Genomic DNA, 22,836 nt, shown 5'->3' with positions numbered 1-22,836 from the left:
GGCGCCGACACGGCTTCCGGGACCTCCCCTGAGGCTCCTCGGTTTTGGCTCAGGCACCCCCCATGGTGCCGCGCAGAGGTACCCTTTGTACCGGCCTGCTTCTAGATCGCCCTGTAACTCCGCCTGCAACGAAAAAGAAAACATTACAACGCTCAGAAAAACCCCCCCACCCAACGCCTACGCCGGGTAAGCGGTAGGGAGGGAAATGGCGAGGTGGGCGACAAAGAGGTCGCCAGGAGGGTGGGGGAAGGCTAAATAGCCTCCCCCTCACACCAGGGCCAGGAAGTGACACGCATTGCGCATCACGGTCAGCGGCAGAGATGAACTCGCACGAGTGTTTTAGGTGGAAGGTTTCTTATACCGATGGCCTTGCGTCGCTGCGTGGGCTCGCGCTGACCATGCATAGCCTTCTGGAGCATTTCCATTGCTGTGTTACATTGCATGATGGTGCGTCACACAGTGATGCGTTAGTAAATCCCACTGTGTTACTACTGCGTTGGGATGTGCGCGGGAACATCCACCTTGCATACATTAATTGCTGCGGCGCGCAGGCCAACACAGTGCAGCACTCGCCCCTAGCAAGTCCTAACAAGCATTTGCAATGCAATAGGTCTCGCATTTACGCATGTTTGAGCTATTGGCATTGTAAATGACAATGCCTTTTTCGTTTTGGTTTTTAAAACATAAATAAAAGGCAGTGTCATTTACAATGCCAATAGCATAAATGTGCGTAAATGCGAGACCTATTGCATTGCAAATGCTTGTTTCACAGTGTCGTAATTACAGAACTGTAGCATTTTTAATGTTTTATACATCGAAGCCATAGTTGTTGCCTATTTATCTTATGCAACTAAACAACCATTCACAAAGCCAATAGCCCTGGCTTGTTGTAGGTGTAATGTTACTGGTCGTATTTTATATGTGGAGGCAATGACAGAAGTAGCCAAATACCAGTCGGGCGGCACACTATGCTAAGCACAGATTTTTAGCTTATGTGTTTTTGAGCCACGCCCTAATTACATTAGCCAGCCCCTTTAGAGAGACATCCCCCCCCCCGTTTTCTCATCACACTTAAAGCCCCACCATATGTAAATATTATTTGTGCACCTACTTCCAACTCATGCAGTGTAGATCAAATTAAATGTTTTCTCCCAGTCAAGCAACCAGGCAGAGTGCCACGGATGGCAGAGGCAAAATGCATGATGACAACATATTAATATGCGTGTGCTAGAAGCTGTCGGGCACTGGGGTTAAAATCAACAATGACATACCTCAGTGTGCCCCTTGGGAATTCTTTGCAGTGTTCTAGATACAGTGTGAAAAGCCACGCCACACATTCCGGCAGACCCTCTCTAGTGTATACTCCGGGCGGCCCGGCCATATTGAATAACAAGAGTGTGCGCGCCGTGGGCTCGGGGCTGGCCATGCGCTGCAGCCGGCTTCATATCTGGCATTGCAGGTCACAGCACAGGGAGCCGAGCACCAGGTGAAGGCCACGCTATTTGTCATCAGTGAAAACGGACATTAACCACAATAACAGCCATCAACTTCTTGAACGTTAATGAATCAGGCACTTGCATTGCAGTGGGGTATACGAAAGGGAGGTACAGTTAGCATGCATAATCAATGAAACACATACAGACCTGGGTCCATTTTGCTGTATTTAAAAGAACACCGGCAAAACAATGCACAAGTGTATCTGCAATTTAGCATATCGTGTGCATGCAAAGACACGCAAATGTGCATGAAATCATCACAGACTGTGACCTTTCACCTACGATTTCGGCTCCGACTGTTTATAAGAGGCTGGGACCGGACTATACGGACCGATTCACGCAGTGTGGAATTGTGCGCACAGTTAGTTAGGTGCACTGAAAGGGGGCTCCTTTCTCAATAAATGTAGGTGTGTAAACAGAGCAGGATGTGTATTGCCCAATGGAAGAGCACGCAGTGTATATAAAGCACCAATTTTTGTGAGGAAAGCAATATCTACGCTAGCAAGAACGTAAAACAGATCGAAACATACGTGTTACAAAGTATAACAGTTTGCTTTTGAAGAATTTACTACGAACAGTAAATGGTACAATAGGTTAGATACAGCAAGTTCCCCACCAGTCTAAAGAAAGTGGCATAAGCCATATGTTTACTACAGCGGAGACGATACGATATGGAAAGGAACAGAGCGCCGTAGGCTGTAAAAGCAAAAGCGAAAGTAAACGCCAAGAATGCTCCCTGCAACAATGCTCCCTGAAAAGCTTGTGCGCCGAGAATGCTGTACAGGAAACTGAACACCATCAAACGCCGAGAATGCCTCATGAAAAGCCAGAGCAAGGCGAGCAAAATATGCAGTCAGGGTGGGCAGGGCCAAATGCCGACAGGGCGGACTCCAACCCCGCTTCCACAGAACACGGACACAAAAGCAATTAACAACAAGCGAAGAACCACACCTGCACGCGTCCTCTAGAGCCGGGATAAGTAAAGCGCCTATGGCTGGGCACCTGTAGCACACGATCTTTCTCTCATTAGAAGCTTTGCGCCACCAATAAGCTAGCCCCGGTCACCAACCGTCTACCAGCCCGTCGATGCTGTTGCTCTACGCGGGCATTAGTTGGGCTACCTCCTCCCTGTGTCAGCAAACTGTGCAGTTGGTTTGGCTGTGACGCAGTAGACCCCCTCTGCTTTCCCGCGGATCCGGCACTGCGGGCAGGGATTTCAACCGCTCGGGCCGGGGGTGAGTGTACAGCGGTTCCGCCCCCATCCCAGCAAGTGGCGGATTGTAGGGAGGGTGCGCGTTGTCTACCGTTCCAGCCGCTTGGACCCCAACCGCCACATCACAAGAATCGCGTGAGTCCCGGCGCGTGGCCGCTCCTCCCCGCCTCAAGCCCCGCCCACGGAATCCCTGCTGCCGGGGCGTGTGAGCGCCTGCACCCGTGGGAGCAGCTATGGAGGAAGAAGAGTTGATGGAAGAGATGATGCTGGCCATGGCAGAGATCCCTGTGAGTACCGCGGCATCTTGGGGAGGTAGGGTTGGGTGCGCCTGGTATGGGTAGGAACTCAAACGTTTTTCATGCCATATTGTCCCTCAGCCTTCTTACAACCATTTGTCCCTCCCCCATAACTGCCTGTGATCTGCGGCATTGTGGACTGTGCCCTCAGGGAGCAGGGTCAGCCCTGCCTCCCCCCCAGTATTCCGCAGGATATTGTTTTCTTTGTGCCCCTGGGGGATGATTTTAAGCAGCGATAAGCGGTGGTAGATAAGCCTGTCAACTGTTTAGTTATCGGGTTGAAAACTGTAACGCGATGTGCATAAAATAGTTTATTTTGACGCATAGTTATTGCGCTTTGGCAAAACTTGGTATCTTCGAAATCACGGGAAATTAACTATTGGTCCCCCTTGCTGCCGGAAGTTCTTCTATCAGTCGTGGTCTTTCTGCACGTGTCCGCCTATTTAAAAAAAAAAAAAAGTGCAAACACAGCCTTCGTGCTTTAAAAAACCAAAGGTCATTATCACAGCATGCCGACAGGCGCCCCACGCTGCGGACCTATAATTAACTCAGCAGGCACTCAACGCGCAAGCGCGTTCACAGCGAGAGCGAGACCTAAAAAATTACATGAGGCTGGTGAGGACGAAAGTGAAACTGCTTGCTGGCTTGCGAGGGAAGGGGGACAGGAGATGTGCACGCCGCGTGGCTGTAAGCGCGTACACCAACTCAAATCCGCCAAAAGCCTGCGCGTGCACATCTCCTGTCCCACTTCCGAGGCAAGTCAGCAACAATAGATCTCGCCGAAAGCAGCGCTTCGCGCTGCGTTCGCCAGGCGAGACCTAAAAAACGATGCAGGACGGTGAGATGTTACTAGGTGAACCCTCTGTGTACCCATACATGAGGGGCGTTCCTGATTTGAGCCCTCCAACCATGGACCGGATAGTTTACACCATGGTGGGAAGGGACTGAGGGAACAAAGGTGCCGAGATGTGCTGTTCCAACTGAGGCCTATCGCGCCCCAAACACAACTGACAACGAGCGGGATCGATCCCTGGTGCCTCACCTCGTCACCTTGCCTGGTCTGCCTGGGGCCTTCCACTGCCCTCGTCACATTGTGGCATCTCCTGGAACGTTTCTTCTCTCCGGCATCTCGCCCAGGGGCCGGTCCACTCCCAGAGCGCCTGCGCTCCTCAGCGGCTGTCGTGGGCAGCCCACCAATGATGCCGCGCCCGTTCCCTCAGCAATTTGGCAAGCCGCCTCCTTTGCATTCTTTCCATCAGCTGTTGTTTTTCAATTTGTCACCCCGTGTGGGACGGGTATGCCCAGACATGGGTCCCGTGCTCTCCATGCCACTGGAGTCAAGCTATCCTGGCTGAAGAGCCTAGGATGCTTGTTTCCAGTCGAGGGAGGACCTGGCCTGGCAGTTCGGGCTGGACTGTTCCCATGAGGCACAGAGTCAAGACTGATTTGCATATGGCTGGGTTCAAACTGGAATTGCACGGTGAGCAAAAAAGCGATGGATTTAGGCCCAGATCTCTGTACGGGGGGAATGTATGACATTGTTCTGCATTCTGTCCATCAACTGTTTTTGCATTCTTCCTTTGCACTGTGGCACCACGCTCCCTCATCTTCCACCTGCTTCAGGCCCTGGTCTCCTGTGCGCCAGTGCACAAACAGCAGCCGTGCGCCAGCACAGACACCATTGCGTCATTTTTCAATGGTGCCTGTGCTGACGGCATGATTGTTTTTCTGCAGGTAGGGAAACCTTGCTGCTCAAAACCAATCATAAGGGGCATTTTCCTCTGCAGCACGCATAGAAAGAGGAAAAACTGAGGAGAAATTAAAGAATTTCTCCTCGTTGCGCCTCCCTTATGCCTTCCCTGGCGAGGCGTAGAATTCTGATGTATTCCCAGATTTACAAAGTGTTGTAAACCCGTGAATGCGTCAAGTTCCATGGATGTTGCGTGGGAACTCCCACAGTGACATTCATGGAACGCCCATTTCATGCAGTTATGCGTGAAAGGGAAACATATTTACAAGCCCATGAAAAGTCACGCAGTGTGACTTTACGTGGTCATGTAAATATGGGCCAGCACACCGCGGGGCAGATGTGTCAAAAAGTGACACACCAGCGGCGCAAGGGACTTGTGAATGAAGCCGTTGGCGAGCAGTGCTAGTGAATACAACCTGTACAGCTACATTCCCATTACTAGTGTGAACTACGCAGCTGTTTGCGTTTTCTAAAACCGTATCATACACTGCCAGGCCGTCCCATAAAATGACACGCCTTTGCATACCATACCACACAATTATATACCATATCATACATCGACATACCATACCTTACCATACAATGACAGGCCATACCATACCATACAATGACAGGCCATACCATATCATACCATACGACAGGCCATATCTTACCATACCATACAACGACAGGCCATACCATACCGTACCATACCATACCAAGTGTTGCCAACTTGCGGCTGCGACGGGAAGTCTCCGCAAGATCTGGCACACTTTTTATTTATCTGTCCTTATTATATAGTACCTCGGAGGCTATTTTTAAAACCATGCCTGAAAGAACTGAAATTTACACAGATCAAACCAGCACTTTATTACCTTCAACTCCTGAATAGTGACTGCACTTTATTTGTATGCAGCTTTCTGAAATTAGCAATTACCTTCAGGAAAAGTATGGAGGGTTAATTATGCTGTTATTGTTGTTATGTATTTTTAATCTTTTTTAACCATGTTATAATTATTTATATTCTTAAATATGTTTTGTTCTGCCTGTTATTTTTGTCTTATATTGATTATGTAAATTCCTGCCGTATAAATGAAATGGATGGTCTGATTTTAATTGTATGTCTATGAAATGTGCTTTTATGATTGTAAGGTTTACAATCGAATAAAGTTATTTGAACTTGAACCATATCTTACCATACCATACAATGACAGGCCATACCATATCATACCATACGACAGGCCATATCTTACCATACCATACAACGACAGGCCATACCTTACCGTACCATACCATACAATGACAGGCCATACCATATCATACCATACGACAGGCCATATCTTACCATACCATACAACGACAGGCCATACCTTACCGTACCATACCATACAATGACAGGCCATACTTTACCTTACCATAAAATATAATGACAGGCCATACCATACCATACCATCGACAGGCCATATCTTACCATACCATACAATGACAGGCCATACCGTAATGGGCGATTAGGGAAGATCAAAAATGACTTCATTTTCTTCACTCACGACATCGCTTCCTGGTCCTCCAGCTTCTTCAATTCCTTCAACGTCTCCTCCTCCTCTTCTTTCCCGCATGGGAAGCGGTTAGAAATGTCTCCCCCCACTTGCTTTAATGGCTCTCTCACCATTACACTTTATAATAATGGCACTGTCATGATCCAAGCTACAGACTCCTGTCTCTCTCCCTTTGACCACCTCTTCCACTCCCTTCGTCCCACCCCTGCGACTACGATCGCTCTCGATTCTTCTTCTTCTTGCTTGTCTTCTTTCTCCCTTTCTCCCCCCATGAGCCCCATACATTCCTTAAGACCACTCTCCCGGGAGTCACAGGTCTACCCTTTATTTCCCCCTTCTCTTGCTCCCTCCCCTCCCATTCTGCCCCCTTCCCAACTTGATCCCCCCCTTACTTCGTCTGCTTTACCTCCCGCTTCCCATCCCCACCCTGCATCTCCCCAATACTCCAATCCCATCTCACGCCCCTAACCCCCCTATTCCTACCCATTTCCCCCCTACTTAATCCACCTTTCTTACAACCTGAACTACCCATCAACTCGCCTTACCCTTCCCCTTTCCTCCCCCTTTCTCTTCATCCCTTTCCGCTCATCCCCTTCCCTCGTACCTTCAATTCTGTTCTTACACCTCCCATCTCTCTACAACCTCCACTCACCCCTCCTATGCCTCACATCCCTGCCTCCCCTCTTTGTAATTCCATCCTCTTCCCTCCCTCTGACCTTACAGTCCTTCCTCCTCCTATGCTTCACAACCCTGTTTCCCCTCTTGGTAATTCCGCCCTCTTCCCTCCCTTTGACCTCACAGTCCCTCACTCCTCCCACAACTTCTATTTAGCCCAAGCCCCCCCCACTCTGCCTGGTGCCTGTCCCCCTACATTCACCTTTCATAGCCCATGGTACCTGGCCTGCACCCTCTCTCTTCTCCCCATTCCTCTGGCCTTCCATTGACCTCCCTCCCTCCCCTCCCTGTACAGCCCCTTCTCCTCTCATCTTACCGTATCCCTGGCCTTCCCTTAACCCCCTCCTCTCCCCTTCCACCTCTCGCCCTCCCTTTCTACTTCTCAATTTTCTCCTCCTACTTATGATCTCTATTCTTCACCTCTGCTCAACACCAGTAAAAATATCACTGTAACTCCATCCACTCCTTTCTACCACCATCTCTCCCCACCTTCGACCCTTGCACCCCAACACTCTCCCCAGTCCCCCTCATCCCCGTCCTCCTTCACCTACTTCACTCTCTCCCCCACATTTGACCCTCGCACCCCAACACTCTCCCCAGTCCTCCATATCCCCCTGTCCTCCTTCACCTACTCCACTCCCTCCCTTAACCATTGAGCCACCCAACACTCCGTGCTCAGCCCACCTATCCCTGCAAACTAAACTTGATTCTCTCATCTCTTCCATTTCCCAGCTTGAAGCGTCCATCTCACTCTTAAGTGCTAAGTTATCCCCCTCCCCTAATAACCTCCCGAGGAGTTCCCTGCTCCCGCGCCCCAATAAAGACAACCACAGTCTGTCCTCCACAGACATCACCAACTTACTGGCTAGCTACAAGACTACCAACGTCAATCCCCCTCCACTCTCCTCTCATAACAATTCTACTCAATTCACCATTCAGACCATCTCTTCCGTCAGAACTTACCAGCCTCCCTCTCAAGGGGCACCCTCATTCAAGAATCTAATCCCTATCCCCCTTATCAGCCCAAACACTCCCATCACCAAAACAGTTGCGTCAGAGCTACATTGTATGCTCCACAACTGCAGATCTGCAACCAAACACAAACTGGAAATCTCGGACACTATCACCCACCACAATCTCGACATGCTCTTTCTCACTGAGACCTGGTTTAATGACTCCTCTCACACCTTTGATCTTCTGATACCTACCGACTACTCTATCCTCAGAAATGACAGAACAGACAAGATCGGGGAGGTGTTGCGATTATCTTCAGAAACTCCCTTCAAATTAAAGCTTTTCCCACCATCTTCTTCCGCACATTCGAATGCCTATCCCTAGAACTTCAAGTTCATTACGGCTCACCCTTCAGGTTCCATGCCATCTACCACCCGCCGGGTAACTGCTCTTCCTTCATGGAGGAACTCACCGGCCTCATTAGTGGCCAATATTCACAAAGCGACAGGCAGATCTTCCTAGGTGACTTTAATCTCCACTGGGGCTCCGTGGAAGACTCGGCTGCCAACTAGCTTGCAACCTTTCTCTCAGCTAACGATCTTGTCCAACACTGCTCGGAAATTACACACGCCAAGGGCTCAATTCTGGACCTTGTTCTTTCTAAACCAGACCTGCTTACCATTGCTCCCCCTATCCATGTAGACTGGTCACACCATTTCCTCATTCCCTTCCGTTTTCACCTCTCGCACATTATAACGCTCCGCCAACCTAAAAGGGCTTCTACTTGGTTCCACAACACTAAAAACATTGATCTTGAGACTCTGTGTGCTTCTGCTATGCGTTCACTTCCTAGACTAGACCCTAACGCGGATGTCAACGATCTCACCCCCATTGCCTCTCAATCCTAGCAGTCAAAATCAACATTGTCGCTCCACTCCAAAGCAAAAGGAAAAGACCCACCCCCTCAGCACCTTGGTTCAATAAAGCTCTCTATGACAAAAGGAAAAACCTTAGAATCTTGGAGAAACATTGGAGACAATCTCCATCCACCTCCAATCTCTCTCTTTTACGTTCAGCAAGATCCGAATACCACAAGCACATCTTCCATGAAAAAGCATCACATTTCAGATCCCTCCTCGACTCAGCTAAAAACAGACCCAAAAAACTTTTCGACCTCATCAAAAACCCAAACTGTTCTCCCCAAACCATCAAACCTGAGGATGCTTCAAAGAAAGCAACTGAATTCGCTATATTCTTTGATGAAGAGGTCAAATCACTGGTGGATCAGGTCACCCACCCCCATTGAGGAGCGAAAATCCTTAGTCACTTGGCAGAACTTTGCCGCCATCTCGGAAGATGACCTCCTCAAATGCATCCTCGAAACCAAACCCTTCAACCATTCTTCTGACCCCATACCTAGTGTCATCGCCATTGATTTCTATACCAATACTCTCTCTTATTGGACCAGGCTAGTTAATCTCTTCCTCAGTCAAGGATCCCTCCCAGCTGTCCTCAAAATAGGACAGGTTACCCCCCTTCTAAAAAAAACCTCCGCAGATGCGAACAACCTCAATAACTTCCGCCCCATCACCAATCTCCCTTTTCTTTCAAAGATCACAGAAAAATGTGTTGCAAAACAACTTTCCCAACACATTATGGACAATAATCTCCTTGACGTGTTCCAGTCTGGCTTTATTCAAAATTGCAGCACTGAAACAGCCCTGCTGCGAGTGATCGATGATGCGCTGCATATACTCGATTCGGGGGAATCGTGCCTTCTGATTCTTCGTGACCTATCTGCAGCCTTTGACACTGTTCATCACAACACCCTCCTTAACACTCTTCAACAGAGAATGGGCGTGGAAGGCACAGTGCTTAAATGGTTTGCCTCATTCCTCTCGGACAGATCCCAAATGATCAAGATTGCGAACAGTCTCTCGTCTCCACTGGTGATTGGTTAAGGCATCCCTCAAGGTTCCATCCTTGTACCCACTCAGTTCAATCTCTTTCTGGAACCATTAGGGAACCTCCTAAGCAAATCTGGGATCCTCTACCCTCTCTATGCAGATGACACCCAAATCTACCTCAAGGTGTCTTCCTCTCAAGATCTCTCACTACTCAACTCTACTCTCAACTCTATTCACAACTGGATGTTAGTTCACCAACTCATTCTCAATCCCTCCAAAACTGAATTCCTCCTCCTATCTACCTCTATCTCCCCGCCTCCTGTTCAATCCTGGATGGATCAGCTGAATTTACTCAACAGTAAACCCATCATTGTCGACTACGCTAAATCTCTAGGTGTCACACTTGACAAAAGACTCAACCTAATCTCATACATCAACTCCATTGCCAAGAACGCATGTTATCAGCTGCACTTTCTGTGGGGGATTCGTCGGTTCTTCCCGGAGAAAGACCTAAAAACCTTGGTCCAATCACTAGTTCTCTCTAGACTGGATTATTGTAATTCTCTTCTGACTGGCCTTCCCAAATCTCACCTCTCCCCCCTCAAATCAATCCTCCATTCTGCAGCTCGCTTCATTTCAGGGTCCAAACGAAGTGACCACATCACTCCTATCCTGTCTTCTCTCCGATGACTTCCCATCGAGGCTAGAGCTATTTACAAAACGGCTTGCATCACCCACAAAGCCTTGCACTCTTCCTCCCCTCGCTATCTGGCGAATAAACTGAAATTGTCCGGAGGCTTGAGACCCTCTTGGAATGCGGAAAAGTTCCTGCTTGAGCCCCCCTCCTTCAAAAGGGAAAAATTGATGGCTCAATCGTTTTCAGGTAATGCAGTGAGAATCTGGAACTCGCTTCCTCCTTTCCTCCGTGCCACCTCCTACATCCGGATCTTCAAAGCGGACCTCAAAACTCTTCTATTCCAAAGACACTTTCAGAACAAAATCCTTCATTCTCAGACCCCGCCAGGAAGTTCGTTAGTCATTGTAAATTTGTTATATTTATTTATTTTTTGTACATTCCTTGCTTGCTCTGTTTGATATTGTGTTCCTCTTGCCGCTGTGTTTGATTCTGTGTCCTCCTATTTTTGTACGTTCTATTTTGTAACATTTCTCTCATGTAACGTAACTGGTTCTATTGTACAGCGCTCTGACACCTTCGGGTAAAGTCCGTGCTTTATAAAAATGCATAAATAATAATAATACAATGGCAGGCCGTACCATACCATACAAGGACAGGCCATACCATACCATAAAATGACAGGCCATACCTTACCATACCATACAATGACAGGCTATACCATACCATACAATGACAGGCCATACCATACCATACCATACAATGACAGGCCATACCATACCATACAATGACAGGCCATACCATACAATGACAGGCCATACCATACCATATGACATGCCATACTCTACCTTACCATACAATGACAGGCCATACCATACCTTGCCATACAATGACAGGCCATACCATACCTTACCATACCATATGACAGGCCATGCTCTACCTTACCATACAATGACATACCATACCTCACCATACAATGACAGGTCATACCATACCATACAATATGACAGGCCATAATCTACCTTACCATACAATGACAGGCCATACCATACCTTACCATACAATGACAGGCCAGGCCATACCATACCATACCATATGACAGGCCATACTCTACCTTACCATACAATGATAGGCCATACCATATCATACCTTACAATGACAGGCCATATCATACCATACCATACAATGACAGACCATATCTTACCATACATTACCATACAATGACAGGCCAGGCCATACCATAACATACAATGACAGGCCACACCTTACCATACCATACCATACAATGACAGGCCATACCATACCATACCATACAATGACAGGCTATACCTTATCATACCATACAGTGACAGGCCATACCATACCATACCATACGACAGGCCATACCTTTCCATACCATACAATGACAGGCCATACCATATCATACCATACCATATGACAGGCCATACCATACCTTACCATACCATACAATGACAGGCCATACCATACCATACCATACAATGACAGGCCATACCATACATTACCATACAATGACAGGCCATACCATATCATACAATGACAGGCCATACCATACATTACCATACGATGACAGGCCATACCATAACATAACATACAACGACAGACCATACCATACCATACAACGACAGGCCATACCTTACCATACCATACAATGAAAGGCCATACCATACCATACATTACCATACAACTACAGGCCATACCATACCATACAACGACAGACCATACCATACCATACATTACCATACAACGATAGGCCATACCATACCATACAATGACAGGCCATACCATACCATACAATGAAAGGCCATACCTTACCATATCATACAATGACACACCATACCATACCATACAACGACAGGCCATACCATACCATACAATGACAGGCCATACCATACATTACCATACAATGACAGGCCATACCATACCATACAACAACTGGCCATACCTTACCATACCTTACAATGACAGGCCATACCTTCCCATACTATACAATGACAGGCCATATCTTACCATACATTACCATACAACGACAGGCCATACCATACCATAAAATGACAGGCCACACCTTACCATACCATACCATACAATGACAGACCATATCATACCATACCATACAACGACAGGCCATGCCATACCATACAAAGACAAGCTATATCATGCAATGCCAGCCCATACCATAGCATAGGGTGCCATCCCATACTATGCCATATCATACAATGAAAGCCCATACTAACCATGCAATGACAGGCCATACCATACAAAGACAAACCATATCAAACAATGACGACCCATACCATATCATATGACAGCCCATACCATACCATAACATTCTATACCATGCAATGAGAGGAGATACCATGCCATACCACAAGATGACAGTCCATAACATACCATACCTTACCAAACAAAGACAAGCCATATCATGCAATGCCATCCCATACCTTAGTATAGAATGACATCCCATACCATCCCATATCATAAAATGAAAGCCCATACAAACCACACATTGACAGGCCATACCATACGACAAGCCATATCATACAATAGACACAACGGAATGCAGAACAAATCAAAACATTCACCCCCAGTCAAGAGATCTGGGTTAAATCCATCATTCTTTTGCTCACCATGCCACCCCAGTTTAGACCTGGCTATACGCAAATCAGTCTTGACTCTGTGCCTCATGGGAACAGTCCAGCCCAAACTGCCAATCATACAATGTGCCCACAAGAGGCCTCCCGAGCTCAGAGCTTAGTGTTGAGGTGGGACCTCTCAGCAGCTGAGGCCAGGATAGCTTGATTCCAGGCCATAGTGAGCCCAGTATCCACATCTGGGCATACCTGGCGCACTTAGGGTGAGAAAGCAAAAGACACAATTGATCAACGGAATGCAGAACAAATCAAAACATTCACCCACAGTCTAGAGATCTGGGTTAAATCCATCATTCTTTTGCTCACCATGCCACCCCAGTTTAGACCTGGCCATATGCAAATCAGTCTTGACCCTGTGCCTCGTGGGAACAGTCCAGCCCAAACTGCCAATCATACAATGTGCCCACAAGAGGCCTCCTGAGCTCAGAGCTTAGTGTTGAGGTGGGACCTCTCAGCAGCTGAGGCACCATGAGCTGGCCGTCCGCCCACCCGCCATCTCAAGATCACTGGCGCATCCTGAGCTCAGACCTTGGACTTAAGGTGGGACCTCTCAGCAGCTGAGGCACCATGAGCTGGCCGTCCGCCCACCCGCCATCTCAAGATCACCGGCGCATCCTCAGCTCAGACCTTGCTGTTGCCATGGGATCTCCCAGCAGCTGAGGCGCCATCAGAATCCCGCCCTCCCAGCAGCCATCTGTAGAGCACCAGTGCCTCCTGGGAACGCGCTGCTCCAGGGTGCCGCCAGTCACCTGTAGACAGCAGCCGGAGGCCCTGAAGCCGCCATGCTTCCCGCGCCAGGAGCACCTCTCAGGATCAGACCACCTCCTGGATTCAATTGCTGCTGATTTGCTTACAAACAACAGAACAGATCTGATTAATTCTCTCCCCTCTTATGTTGAAGAGAGTGTATTCCATGTGGCTCTTTAATCAAGTGTCACAAACAGCATAAATTAGATAATTACATCGCCAAATGTGAATGGGAGACTGATATCCGTATCCTACATTCCCTGCGCCTCACAGGGAGGGCTCTGCAATGCTCTCCTCTGCTGAGGCGCGAGTGAGACATGGCTCAGCGATGGTTGATGACGCATTAAGGTGTTATTGACGTGTTGATGTGTCCTTGACGCGTTGGGGTGTCCTTGACGCGTTGGGGTGTCCTTGACGCGTTGGGGTGTCCTTGACGTGTTGGGGTGTCCTATCCCGGTCTAGGGTCACTTTGTCCAAGGCGTCCTTTGCTTGCTAGGGGCTACCCCACATGCTTCGCTTGCACTAGAGGGCGCTTGGTGGGCCTGGTGGGTCCAACACTTCTGACCCTCACAGGCCCACTCGCTTCCTTGCCCACCTCCTCAGAGGTTACTCAAAGAATTGATCAGATATTATGTTCCCCCAGCCCAAATATCAGATGTTGATGCCATGGTGTCACTGAGACCCCCACTTTCACTCGCCAGCTCCTTTGTACATGAATGTCTACATTTTGTGGCAAGAGGCACGCTCAAGCACCCCTTGTAGGAACTTTGCCGTGGGTGTTCCCATGGGTTTTGACATATTCCCAGATTTACAAGGATCTTTAAACCTTGGATGTGTCAAAACTGTACGCCGATCCAGGGCAGGCGCAACGAGAAGAAAAATGTTTATTTCTCCTCCATTTTTCGTCTTTCTATGTGTGCTGCATTCTGCGGCGCACAGAGAAAGAGGAAGGTGCCACTCCATGTACAAAAACAATCCTGCCAACAATGCAGACCCCTTACAGAATGGCGCACGGGTGCCTGCATTGGCGCAAGGCAACCAAAACAGCGCCCGCACTGTGGGAAAGGACAGGAAAGCGCCGTGTATCATAAATACAGCGCATTCCAGCCCGTTCCTTAAACGAGGGGCAGAGCAGCAAAGTAACTTGCTGCGCTGCGCTGCCCTGCGTCGAAAAAATCATAAATGAGGCCCCTAGCGTTATGAACTACATCTTCTAGAACAGCGGACAGGGCTTGGCACACATGGGGGCATTTGCACGAGATTAGTGGCGCAGGGCAGCACAGCAAGACACCCTGTTGCGCTGTCCTGCGTCCCAAGGAAAGGGCAGGAGTGCACCACATTTATCCAATACGGCCGCCTAGCCGCAACGCAGGCACCCTTGCATCATGGTGCAAGGGTGCCCACGTTGCATGCAGGATTGTTTTTGTGCAGGAGGGGACACCTTCCTGCACAAAACCAATCCTACGAGGCCTTTTCCTCTTTCAAGGCGTGGTGCACAAAGGAAGAGAAAAACAAGAAGAAATAAAGATATTTATCCTCGTTGCGTCAGCTCGGGAGCGGTAAGGTTTTGGTGCTTCCCCAGGTTTACGTGATTTTTTCAATCTGGGGCAGCATCAAAAGTCAAGGATGTAGCATGGGAACATCTACGCAATACGCCTACCCAGGGCAGGGTAAGACAACGCAGCAAAGTCTGCTGCGTCGCCTTACTCGTGATTTATGACGCAACACAGAGTGGCTCTGCGTGGCCTCAGAGCCTTACGTCACGCAGGTACCACTTTACGTGGTGCAATAGTGATGCAGGGTCACATAAATAACCCCCTCGAAAAACAAGGCTTGGCAAAGCATTCGGGTGAAGATTCAACCAAACAGCTGTTGTTAACTCATTAAAGTTCATGCCGCCCACCATCACTCCGCTTACTAACAGCAGAACGTCTGTAATTCGGCGCCAGAGGCAGAAAGTTCACAGCCGACAACCCTGAGTCCAGGCTGGAACTCGCTGAGGTGTGGACCAGTCGTGTTTTTATCCCTGTCCACTTTGTAAATTAAACGTTTCATCAAAGACGAACATCTGGATCTGGGGAGAGCTGTTGGAAGTCAAACATAGCATCCCTCATCTCCCAGAAGGCATCGCGGGACCCTTGTGTCATGTTTGATATCAAACACCACGCTTTTTCACTCCAGCAAGATTCTCATGTCAAGGGTGAACTGGCACGTACAGGGATGCCACCCTGCTTGGGTGCCCCCCTGAGATATTAAGCTCTAGTGCCTTTTAATGCTTCCCCAAGCCAGTTTGCCACCAAGACAAGAGTCTGCCCTCCTGATGGGATGAGCTCGCACTTCCCCAGGACAGAGACAAAGGCCTGAGCAGGAAGGAGGTCACACCGCCACCCTCCCAGGAAGGCAAGTGATTACAGCCATTAAGACGGTGATCCTCAAAGGCCTTCACTGCCCTTGATGTGTAGATACATAGTCCCCCACTCGAGGACCAAGCTCTTCCCGTCTGCAGCTCTGGTTCTGTTGTCTGGTAGATTTGTGAACCTTCAAAAACTAGGTAAATAATACCATCGGGCCCACCGTTGATGGCAAACCTCGAGACGCTGTGTTTAAATGCATAAATACACATACAATATATCTCACCCCTTAGTAAGGAGGGTAAGACCCCATGAGATCAGTGAGGGTCACTAGAGAGCTGTAATGGAAAGAAAAACAGAAAACACAAATTATATTTTTGGCTGGCTTCCTTGTGCTCTATGGCAGTGCCAGAGAAAGGTTTCCCAGGCATGGAGAGGAGCTCATGCCATGTGCTTGATCTGTCCTGGTCCGATCCTACAAATCAGTTATTCACGGTTCTCTCAGTGCATCTGGGCTGCATCACCTGTGTGCCGCTCGCTGTCTCCGCCAGTGGGGATGTTAAAAGCCCTGTCTCCTTTTATAGGAGTTTCTTGCTTCCGGGTGGGGCACTAATTGTTTAATTAATAGATTGATTGGCAAGTTCTTGGTGTTACTGCGGGCGCCATCTTAGAGTGGTGTGTTTTGCACTGAACTCGTATGTGAATGAATCACGCGCTGTACCATCCTATGGGGGATGTTAGTTGTAAGGTTGATGACAGTTTTAACTGTCACTATTATGATACTGATACTAAAAAGGGAGGCAGTGAATGATTTTTGCAGATGTAAAAATATGCGGTGTGCATGGGCAACATTTCCAGGCGCCATCTTGGAGTCGTTTTTTACAATTCTAGTTGGTGTAATTGTGGGCGCCATCTTAGAATGGTGTATTGGTGATGAGCCCGTATGGGAAAGAATCACGTGGTGTGGCATTCTATGAGGGATATTTGTTGTTCAGGTTGCCAACAGTTCTAATGTGTCACTGTTAGGATAACAGTTCTAAAATGGGAGGCGGTACATGTATTGTGCACATAGACATATATGCAGTGTGCATGGGAAAAATCCCGGGCACCATCTTGGAGTGGTTTATACTATGCTGGTAGATGAAGTACCCATGGTTATCTACTTAGTGGTTTGTAATAAGAGTGTATAGCCATTGAAGGTATTGTTTGGGTCACACCTGTGTCCTTTATATCAATCTTGGGGTGAGTCCCTTCATGGTATGTGATGCACTCTGACTGATTCTCATAGTGAACTTAGTTGTAGATAAGTATGGTCACAAAGTAATCACTATAATGTTTCTAGGATAAGAATTATGTAGGTGAAGTTGATGTCGTGGGTTTCTATAGTACCTCAATCCAAGGTATCTCATCGTTGAGACCCTGGGTGTTCGTTTGGAGGCGATGGATCCACCTTTGCTCTCTTTGAAAAAGGTCTTGGTTGTCCAGAGCGGATTGGACTCTATGACGGTCCAGTTGACTCGATCGGTGTGTGCCCTTTTCAGTGTCGTGCCTGTTCCTACTGCAGCGAATGATGCTCCTGTGCTCATTTATCCTCGTTTTTACAGCTCTAGGTGTCATCCTTAAACACAGCGTCTCGAGGTTTGCCATCAATGGTGTGGCCCGATGGTATTATATACCTAGTTTTTGAATGTTCACGAATCTACCAGACAACAGAACCTTTTTATATTTATTTTTATTTTTACCAATCACGTCCACTTGATAATACCGGGGCATGTTTATGGGCACCAATACAGAGGACAGCCCTGGCACTGCTTATTGGGCACTATTCAGCGATCTTCCTTTAGCATGTTTAAATGATCACAACACCCATAGCTCATGTGTACATACCGCGACCGTTAGCTATAATGATCACGTTACAGTCTATGAGCACCTGGCCCTACAATGGAGAACCCAGACCTGAGCTCAAACTACCCTTAGTATCATTATCCTAATGTCAAACTGTACCTTTGACTCTTGTCGTTTCAGAAGTTCTACTCCCTTCATTTATCCAGCGGCACTGAAACCTTCGGGCCACTGTAGATTTAACTTTCTTACTTGGTCCTGACGAAGCTCTCTGGATCTCCTCCTGAGACCACAAAAGCGGGAAACATGTTGACAAGAACATATGCCCATAAGGGACATATGGTTGACCCAGCTACCAAGGGACATAATACCCCTTAGAGCAGCACCACGCACTTTGTTTTAATAATGACAGAGGGATCACCTTAATAAAATGAATCACTCTCCCTCCAGCCATTTTTTAATACTCCCTTTAGGACTTCACTGCCACTTACACCCACACACCCATACGGCTTCATCAAAAGATCTCCGATAAAGAGACCCTTCAGGGGACCCGTAGGGCATTGCAGCGCCGTCCCGACGAGAAGCAGAGCCCGCTGATGAAGCATGACATCCTTCGTGTGTGTGAGGGCAACAAGAAGAGGACGCACTGTCCCCCACAGTTAGAGTAGCACACGACGAGAGTACCTCTTCTATTTCTTTCTTTCTCCACTAAGGAACAGTGACTCTCTTTTGGTATAAGTTTAATTTCAGCAGCACGAGTCACTGGACCTCTTAACTTGCTCCTAGAGTCCCCCCTTGGATAAATAGGACCTGTCAATTGCAACCTGCAGAAGAACTGACATGCTGCGTTGCAAGAATTGCAATCAACTGGGTCTGTTGAGAGTGAGCCTGAAGACAAGTGGTGTCCTGTGAGTCCGGAGTAGTAGCTAAGATCAAGCCAAGTTTTGAGCTGCTAGTCCCCTCCTGTCGACCTCCAGCCGCTGAAGAGTCCGAAGACTACATTTGCCGCAGCCAAGGCTTGGTGACCGCCAGTCGGGTGAGCAACCACTCCATCGACATGTTCAGTTCAAGAGCACCTCATAGCGACCGATGTCTGCAATGACCCCGCTACTGTGTTTCTGCATCTTGAAGGTGGTGTCTTTGAGCTTATGGTAAAGCATCTTTGGCACAACCTGCCACGGTGACTGCCAGCTGCCAGCTACCTCTGGGCCCGGAGTCGTCAAGAAAGGTAGAAGAAATCCAGCTGTTGAATCCAGGTCAAGGGTCCCCAAAGGCCTCTACTATCCGAGGGTAGAGTGTATCTTCACCGAGATGCGCAGTTTTGCTAAGCGCTGCATTTTGATAGGTACTGCGGATCCCATCAGCACCAAGGACAGGCAAACAACCTCTGCTCCGTACTCCCTGGGCAAGGTAACGGAAGAGTGACTGTTGAGCCTTGGCCTAGGGGTCTGCAGAACCTTAACTATGAGAGGACTCCGCTGAGCTCACCCTGTAAGTATCGTATTGCTAAGTGTGTTTTTCCCCCATTGACTTTTTATAAAGTGGTGTCAAGGTTTCTTTCAAAGTTGTGCCACTTGCTTATTGACAGTGCTGGTACTGTGAAAGGCTCAACACATGCTCCTCCGAGTGCCCCTCACTGCTCTGTGCCACAGTACCAGGACCGAGCTAAGGCTGCCAAAAGTAAACCCGAGGTCCACTTTTGTGGACTGCGTTAGTATTACGTGAGAAGGCCCACCTGCCATATCACATAACACTGCCACCTTGCAACAGGTGTGATTTCTTTTCAGGGTGAAGTGCCTCAAAGACTGTGAGCTGATGTGAGGCAAGTTTTGTTTCTTTAAAAGCCACATAACAAGCAGCAGCCCAACAGGGCTTATTTGAGGAGGGTGGGCTGCGTGTTGCATGCCTCCCACCCAAACTACTCCTATTTAGCTGTATTTTCATTTTCCAGTCTCCCCCGTCCCTCCCACATTTACTACGACAACTTAGGAGTACATGTGCGGAGACCTCGCGAATAAGATAGGCGAGGCGCAGGCGTGGACCTCCGCGCAGAGGTTTGTGAGCAGCATTTGTAGTACGTGAGCAGTACTCTGGTCGCACGACTAAACATACGTGACTAGGCCCAAAGAGGTTACGAGACCTTGCGTTGACGCTGTCACTTCTGGCCACTGAAGGGTGCGAAGTAAATCAGCCCCTTGAACTCTTCCGTGAAATATTTTGCCCTTGAAAGATCTTCGAGAGAAGAAGTTTTTCTTGTTTTCTTCAGACTTTAATGGTATTTTCCCTTTCCTTAATCTTTCAATTTCTTGGTTCTGGTTAAATATTCTCCAAAAACTGAATCTTCAATATTAGACTGTGTCCATCCTTCTAAATCTGATGGAGGAAAATTGGATACTGTGGCTTACAGTTGCCATCATTACTAGTTATATATAGTCTGCCTGTGGTTAATGCCCAAAAGAATTTATTTTTGTCAAAAAAAAATTAAGGACTCAGTTGCTGCATGGCAGAATAATGTGCAGCATGTGAATCTAGAATAATGCGCAGTATGTGAATCTAGAATAATGTGCAGTATGTGAATCTGAAATATTGTGCAGTATGTGAATCTAGAATAATCTGCAGTATGTGAATATGAAATATTGTGCAGTATGTGAATCTAGAATAATGCGCAGTATGTGAATCTAGAATAATGTGCAGTATGTGAATCTGAAATATTGTGCAGTATGTGAATCTAGAAAATGCGCTGTATGTGAATCTAGAATAATGCGCAGTATGTGAATCTGAAATATTGTCCAGTATGTGAATCTAGAATAATGTGCAGTATGTGAATCTGAAATATTTTGCAGTATGTGAATCTAGAATAATGCGCAGTATGTGAATCTGATATTGTCCAGTATGTGAATCTAGAATAATGTGCAGTATGTGAATCTGAAATATTGTGCAGTATGTGAATCTAGAATAATACGCAGTATGTGAATCTAGAATAATGCGCAGTATGTGAATCTAGAATAGGTTCAAGCAAAAACAGGAAACAACTTGCTTACCTGGAACAACAGGTCGACTCTTCTACGTTCACCTGGTGGGGTTTGCATAATGAACAGGACTACAGTATATTAATGAATATCCTAAAGACACACAATATAAGGCTCCAAGACCTCCACGCCTGTTTACTGGAATGAAGACTTTATTGAAACGCCGCTGTAGAAAAGAAAAAGAATCAAGCGCCTTGGACAGGAGAACGGTCATTTCTGCGCACATCCGAGCCCCTCCATCGCAGCCGGTGCCGGGTGGAACAGGGCTGCCCATTGTCTTCTTTCATTCTCGAAATTATGATTTGTTTCTGCCATTGTGGGTTTGCTCATGCCGCTAAGATTATCAAAGTGAAAGAGAAAGACATGTACGTGGACTCCACCTTGCCTGAAGCGGCACGGTTACCCAAAGCCACCCAGCATTCAGCCAACAGTAGAGGAATGAAACCGAAGTCCGCTGCGCCGGCAAGAGGTCCTTTGGAAAGTCTGCCTTAGTCCGCTTTGTGCCGTCTGTGAGAAGCAGAGGGTTCACCTGGCCACCTTGTGTTTCTCCTCCCAGGTCTCGCGAGCCAAACTCCTTGTACCAGGTTGGTCAAGTTAAAATCCATGGAATTGTTTTTGATGGCTTCTGCCAACACATGAGAACCTGGCCAAGCCTCCTATCTCTCTGCACTGGCACCTGTGGCCTGGCAGGTTGGTGAATGCCCTGGCGGATTCTCTCCAAGCCTCTGCTCCACTGGCCCACTGTGGTCCATGCCAACTAACAGGCCTGGAAAGCGTCAGTCCCAAGTCTGCCACCAAAGACCCCTACCGGGATGCGGGGTTCCCTGAAAGAGTGGTGTTGGCCAGATGCAGGACGGGCAGAGGGTGGGCTTCCGTGTTGAAGACCCAGCTATCCAACGGCAGGAGATCATCGCTGGAGAAGAGAAGGTACAAGTACCTAGAGGGAAGCAGAGGAGAGAAGGGTCAGGCCACCATCCTGGAGAGCACCTGGGTATCAATAACACTCTGCAGAGACATGTCCGCCACCAGTGTGGAGGCACAGCACACATGTACACAATGCCCTGCGCTTCACTGTGGCATTGGTACAAATACATCACTGACCGGCCCCACGCTGTCTCTAGTATACAAACCTCTGAGTTTATCACTCTTCACCCTAAAAGGAGCTGTTGTCCCCATAAGGTCCTTCACCAAAGGGGCTCTTTAGCTTCCAATAATCACAATCAATGATCAACTATGAGGGATATTTGATTAGCAATGCCCTTGTGGTGACCTAGTCTAGTTCCTCTCAGTCTGTCCCCAGGAGTGGTGTCATGCGTGATGTCAGAAGCACCCAGGAGTGATGTCATGCGTGATATCAGAAGCAATGTCATGCATGATGTCTGAAGCACCCAGGAGTGATGTCATGCGTGATATCAGAAGCAGTCGCTGGAGGGGATCACAGTCTGCCTGGGGAGGAGTGGGTGAGATCGTGACAAGAGTGGATATCTTGAGGGGGGGGGGGTCTATTCTAAGGGGAAAGAGATCTGTAGAGAAGAGGTGAACTCGTAATATTAAATACCACAAGTGGGAAAGGAAGGAAGGACGGAGGATGAGGAATGGAGGAGGTTGTGATCAAGAGCCTGAAATACTACATCAAATGGGGTGCACGGGACATCATAGACTGGCAATCATAAATGATAGTTTCTACGTTCTTTGGATTGTGGTCTCTCTGCGAGATAAAAACTATCTTACAAGAGGG

General features: G+C 47.9%; 1 protein-coding gene across 2 annotated transcripts in view; it reads right to left on the bottom strand.

Annotated features, from left to right (window-relative positions):
* Positions 1 to 21,232: 21,232 nt before the first annotated feature.
* The window catches only part of MAN1A2 (mannosidase alpha class 1A member 2), a 541,780-nt gene continuing 540,176 nt past the window's right edge, over positions 21,233 to 22,836 (bottom strand). For both annotated transcript variants that reach the window (XM_085620701.1, XM_085620700.1), the window contains exon 13: positions 21,233 to 22,035. In XM_085620701.1, the coding sequence (XP_085476827.1) occupies positions 21,903 to 22,035 (133 nt within the window). In that variant the 3' untranslated portion in view covers positions 21,233 to 21,902. The remainder of the gene's footprint in view (positions 22,036 to 22,836) is intronic.

This window comes from Triturus cristatus, chromosome 8, assembly GCF_964204655.1.
Source record: "Triturus cristatus chromosome 8, aTriCri1.1, whole genome shotgun sequence".
NCBI lineage: Eukaryota > Metazoa > Chordata > Amphibia > Caudata > Salamandridae > Triturus > Triturus cristatus.
This window is presented reverse-complemented; position numbering and strand designations above follow the sequence as displayed.